Here is a 6,164-nt window from a genome sequence, read left to right on the forward strand (position 1 = left end):
GAGCTAAACAAGCCCAACTTAGAAGGTTATTAAAAGAACAGAAAAGTATGATATGAGGAAATTGACGGAAAAATGGTGGCAGACCCTAATAATATCTGTGAAGGAGGGTGGCAGACCCTAACAATATCTGTGAAGGAGGGTGGCAGACCCAAATAATATATGTGAGGTTATAGGGCGAGAGGCTCTTTATTGGTGGCATACCTTAATAATATCTGTGAGGTTATAGGGCGAAAGGCTCTTTAAAACGTATAAGTATGTATGTAATGAAAGATAAAATATGAAGTATGAAAGAAGAAAAATATGAAAGTAAGAATGAAAGTATATACTTATGTATGTAAGAAAGAAAGTAAAGAAGGTCAAGTATGTAATATAAGAACATATTATATGATGTATGATTAACTAGAACTCACTCAGCATAGCTGACTTTTAGTATGCACACAGATGATTAGGATGAAGCAGTTCGCTTGAGGGGGACACGTGACATTGAATAAGAGGCTGGCATCGAAAGACTCAAGACGTTTATGTTTAAGGTTTTGTTTGTTTTAAAAAGACAATGTTTTGGATGATTGTAACGAATGGTTTAAGTTTTATTTCTTCCGTGAAATTTTTAATTAACTCTGATATAATGAACTGCGTTTATGAGTAAATCCAACGTCCAAATGTGAGGCACCGGTAACGGGGCCTTACATTTACTATACTTCACTTTCACACAACACTTCTTACACTATCACACCAAATATAGCTTAAACGAAATTTTTTGTTTCTAAGGTTTATATTTTTTGTTGTTTATATCATTCATTTTGTTTTTTGGTTAAAAGTGTTATTGTTCAACAATTAATGTTTTGTTTATTTTAAATTTTCACCATCAGGAATATGGAGCCAACAAACATCACCATGTTGAACCAATTGGATGTTCTTGACAGTGACTGTATCCTCAAGGTGCGTATTTTGAAACTTTGGCATCTCAAGGACAATTCAAAGCCCGGAGAAGATTGGTTGATCGAAATGATTGTGCAAGACGAAATGGTATTGTTACACATTCATTAATTTTACTATATTATTCATACAATTTTGTACTAATATTAATAACAATTTTGTACTAATATTAAGGATACACTTGGTGAGAATAGGTTGTTGATTGTTAGGAAGGCCTCACTTGGCTGCATTCTAGAATTTTAAATAATATTATGTTTTTTTATTGAGAAAATTTTGTACAAAAATATGATAAGGGTTAATTAAACTTAGAACTGATATTTCATGGAAATTGTTTGTTGGAATCATAAATTGTAAATAAGTAAAGGTATTTATTACAAATTCATATATCATAACTATTCAGTATGATTAGTTTTTTTTAAATCTTTGTTCTTAGACCTCAAGACACTTCCAGTATGATTCACATTTAATTTTTTTAATTTGTGCCACATTGACCTTTGACCTGTCATCAACCAATGTGTAGAAAACTAAACAAAGAAAAATTACAGTTTATCAAACTGCTCCTGATTTTCTTCCCCTTCCGTCCTTAGAAAAATGTTTGACACTAAAAACAAAAGAATATATCTAATTTGCTTATAGGTATAATTTTCTTTGAAAATGGTTTATAATTTAATATATGTGGGTTGGGTAATTTTCTTTGAAAGTGGTTTATAATTTTTGTGCTTATTTAATATAACACCAATCTAACACCAATAATAAATTTATTAATTATTTATATATACATATTTATATATACATATAGCAAAATATTGTAAAATCTCAGTTTGAATTGTTGTAACTGTGCCAGTTATGGTTGGATTTTATTTAATTTAATTTTTAATTGAGATGGATAAACAAATATTAAGTTTGGTAACTTTCAATTTAAATTCAATAATGGACCATAACCTTGGTTTGATATTTCCAATTATAATTTGATTATTTAAATTTTAGTTTCTACGTAAAATGCATATATTAAATATCATAGCTTTCATTCTAAATTCATTTCATGGTCTCAGTTTAAATTAAATCAATTTGAAACAACATTCCCTTTTTAATCGACCATTAATTAATATATCTATTAAAAAGTAGTCATAAAATATTTTGGTATACCATATACTGCTCAGTCAATACTTTTATAAAAATTTACAAACACATATGATGTTCATTATCTGTTATTTGGAAACAATATAAGTATATTTTTAAATATTGATATTTTCATAGAGAATTAAATTTTATTTAATTTTACAATATTAAAATTATAGAAAATATAATTTTTAATAATTTCATTCCAAAAGTAATTCAACATTTACTTCAATTATAATCGTATAACACATCACTAATGCTTTCATTTTTCACACCAATTCTCTGTAGCTTATTCTTTTCATTAACATTCAAAGATCTATAATTTTATTTTATATTAGTGCATTCAAGGTCTACTTTATCATTTTACAAACATGCTAATGGAACAACCCAAGATTATCCTGTTAAATGATCACAATGTTCGAAAAAAGTATTGTGTTTTGAAAGTTCATATTATAAAGATGTTACATTTGAAGGACAAAAGCAAACCAAACGAAGACTGATCAATAGAGACGATACTAATAAATGAGAGGGTAATTTATCATTCTTTAACTGTTTTAACAAACCAGATTACTATTTGTTTTAACATTTGTCTTATAACTAACATTTTATTCATTCATAATGAATTTAACAGAGCAATAGAATCCAAGCATACATGATAATACAATGTATCTTCCGACATGATGTGTTCCTACATGAGAATGAAACCAACTTGGTTTTTATTGCTTAGCCTTAGTGGAAGTGGAACATGTGGATGGATATGAAACCATATGACATGAATGCTTAGTTTACTTCAAAATGTTTATTAAGATTCCAAACAGTTTTGTGATTCCAATTTATATGAATAGTTTAAGATTCCAATTTGTTTACGGGATTCACCAAACGTTTGTTAATATTCCAAACGTTTATTACTTTTATCTTTGGCCCAATCTAAATTTATTTTCATGTTAATTGACATGTAAAATTTTATTTAATTACATAGAAAAAAATATATCTTATATGAAGCTATAAAAAAAATTTATAATGGTTAAAAAAATAAATAATCTAATACTCAAATATATAATCAAATTTCTTTATGTGACGAATTTTCTAATTTCCACCTGTATAGGGCACGGCCTAGTATATAGTATAATTGGTTGAAAAAATAATCCAAAGTTTTTATTAAAAGCTTTATGTAGAAAACTTTAATCGACACACAAAAAACCTTGTATCTATAATCCAATCAAGCAACACTCATTGGCCATTTGTAGTAGAGCCTTGAGGAACACTATGCAATGACTTCAATTGCTTACTAAGCTTACTACTTTCCAAAGCCAATTCAAGCTCTAAATCATCCGACCACCATTGCTCCAATCCATGTGCTTCCAAAAACTTTTGCTTCCCTTTTGACAACACAAAAAGCTTCGCCGCCACATGCCTACTGGCGATTGACAGCGGCCTCACAATCTCCTTCTCGCCACCACCACTAGCGGTTTGATCAGTATAATAGCAACATATATAATCACTATTATTAACATACAAATGAGGCACCCATTTGTTAAATGCTACATGATTACCACAACCATCACTATTTTCACCACCGCCATACACCATTGATTTAACTTTTTGCCAAACAACAACCGCCTTTTCGCCTACGTTTTTCAAACTCATTGCAAGTGAAACCGATGGTGGATTAAACAAATGGGTCTCCACAAAAAGCCCGTCTTTGGCTAACGATTTCCCAATTTGGAGCGCGAATCCTGCTCCTAAAGAATGGCCTGCAACAGCCACATTATTACTTCCATACGCGTCACACATCGCCCTCAATGCTTTAAGTGCCCCATCAAACCTCACAGAACCTTTCAAACTTTCCCATGCTAGAAACCTTATTAGACAGCACTAAGATCAGTTTGTAGTGAGAGGGCAAGTATGTACATCATTAGTTAGGTTTCGTTTGTCGCAAGAGCTACATGACAATTGACAACTCTATATAAAAAAAACTATGATTAATTTCATATATACCCACTTAGAAATATGAAAATTTCATAAATACCAAACCAAGACTAAAAATATCATATATACCCAACTTTCAAGAATTTTTACTTAATGACCATTCTACCCTTTTCCATTATATTTACGTGAACCCCATTTTTATTTGGATTTTATCGACGATTTATTTTGAGAAAACTATTGTTCATGGGAAAAATAAAAAAGATTCAAGTTAAAAACGGAAAAAAAAAATTGAGCTAAAAATGGGGAAATATAAAAAATTTAAAGATGATAATGAGCATATATGAAATTTTAAAACTATAGAAAAATAAGAGTAATATGGCCATTTATTAAAACATATTTTAATGAATTGGATATATTTGATAATTTAACTATTTGTAAGGGCATATATAATATTTTCCAAAGAAATTGCCCTAAACTAACACAAGTTTATTAGTTATGATGAGACCAGAACCTGTAACTAACTCAAAGGTCAAACAAAGTCAACACACGAATACCTGAGGTCGTCTTCTATGTCACGCCTAGCAGTGGCACCTTTTAAAAGTGTGCCCCGAAGGGCTAGAACCGCACGAGGTGCACAGCTCGGTCTAACGAGGATGAAATCAGGCATGGCTGCTGATCTGTCCCATTCTAGTATTGCACCATAAATAGACCCGTCTCGTTCATCGATTAATGTCTTTGAATGTTTGTATTTAAAGGGTATGAACCATTTTGGGGAAAGTGCGGTTTCTTGTGATCGGTTTTCTTGTCGATCGAGTTCAAGTAGGTAAACTGATTGGATGAAGCAGGCAATGACAGTCCTTTTGTAGTTTCCATCTTTCCTAGTAAAGTTATTAATAATATTAATGTGATTAGTAAAGAGCATGGTTTTGTTAGAAGTTTAACTGCTATGCTGTAGATGACACATATATAATAAGGTTTTGAGTTGTTTCTAACTCATATGGTTCTGGTTTACCTGTTTATCCCATTTAACTAAACAGATCATGTTTTGTGCTGACTTCTTCATAAAGATAAAACATTAAACAGGTCATACTTTTGGTTGATTTCTTTAACCCATAATTAAGTTATCCTGGCAACCAGTTCAAAATTTAATATTTGAAGAAACGTGGATCTACTCACTGGTAGCAGATCTACTTTCCTCGGGTTTTGATTGTACTATTTCACCGATTGTTCTTCTGGATCCGTGTTCTTCCACCTACAAAATGAACAACGCCGTTAACTTACCCCTCAGAAAGGGACAGAGGGGTCCTCTTTGGGGTAACCCTCCGGCGTGAGAATAAGTATGTGTAGGAGAAGATAATAATGTGTGAGTCAGGGAATCTGGAGAGTATTGCTTAATAGCTCAATACTGTATGATTGTGTGACTGTGTGTTTGTATGTAACTGACTGTGAGTGAATGTAATTCAATATGATTGAATGTAATATCACTGCTTGTAACTGTCAATGATTGAGTACGAATGTGTTCATCAAAGTGGAGTTGATGCTGTATTTATAGTGCTAGGGTTTCCACTGATTGGGCTCAGCCTCGTTGGCCTCCTCCAATCGCACTGCGCCACGTGTCCTCTGGGACACCTGGCGCTTTCTCGTTGGTTGTAATCACGTGGTAGCACATGTGTCATGCTGAGTTGTCGATCTTTCGTTTGGCAGCTGTCAACATCAGCATATTCTTATTCCTTAAAAAGATACCTTCTGGAAGGTTGTCTGACGTGCACAATCAAGGTTGCCCTAATCCTGATAAGGACGAGGTCGATTGTGTGCATGTGTGATATGCGCCAATCCTGAGGATGCGCGAGGTCTTCTCTTTATTCTCACGCGCAGATGTTTCATGCGCAGATGTGATATGCACGAGCATGTGATATGCGCCGCGAGCTGATGCGCCGCGCGCATATGTGATGCGCGAGCATATGTGTGCCTGGGCATATGTAGTGCCTGGGCATATGATGCCTGAGCATGTTTTGTATGCGCCATGCGCATAGGTTTTGGCTTTGTGCCTTCATAATGTCTTTATCTTGTGGGTTGACCCGCCTTGCTCGGTGTTGAGGCGGGTACATACCTCTTCAAGCTCCCCCAGTCTAATGTGTGTCTTATCTCGCGCTAGCGCGGTAAGATAGATATTAGACTTA

The 6,164-nt window shown here is 33.2% G+C and overlaps 1 protein-coding gene across 1 annotated transcript; it reads right to left on the minus strand.

Annotated features, from left to right (window-relative positions):
• Positions 1-3,213: 3,213 nt before the first annotated feature.
• On the minus strand, positions 3,214-4,921 carry LOC143584509 (GDSL esterase/lipase At4g10955-like). Its single transcript, XM_077066545.1, has 2 exons — positions 4,539-4,921; positions 3,214-3,916 (listed from the first exon to the last, which is right to left on the minus strand). Exons 1-2 carry the CDS (start codon positions 4,904-4,906, stop codon positions 3,286-3,288), a joined length of 999 nt encoding a protein of 332 aa, XP_076922660.1. The 5' UTR covers positions 4,907-4,921; the 3' UTR covers positions 3,214-3,285.
• Between the last annotated feature and the right edge of the window lie 1,243 nt (positions 4,922-6,164).

This window comes from Bidens hawaiensis, unplaced genomic scaffold (assembly GCF_021521415.1).
Source record: "Bidens hawaiensis isolate Kalapana, Puna unplaced genomic scaffold, B.hawaiensis_p1.1 tig00033146_1, whole genome shotgun sequence".
In the NCBI taxonomy this organism is placed as follows: Eukaryota; Viridiplantae; Streptophyta; class Magnoliopsida; order Asterales; family Asteraceae; genus Bidens; species Bidens hawaiensis.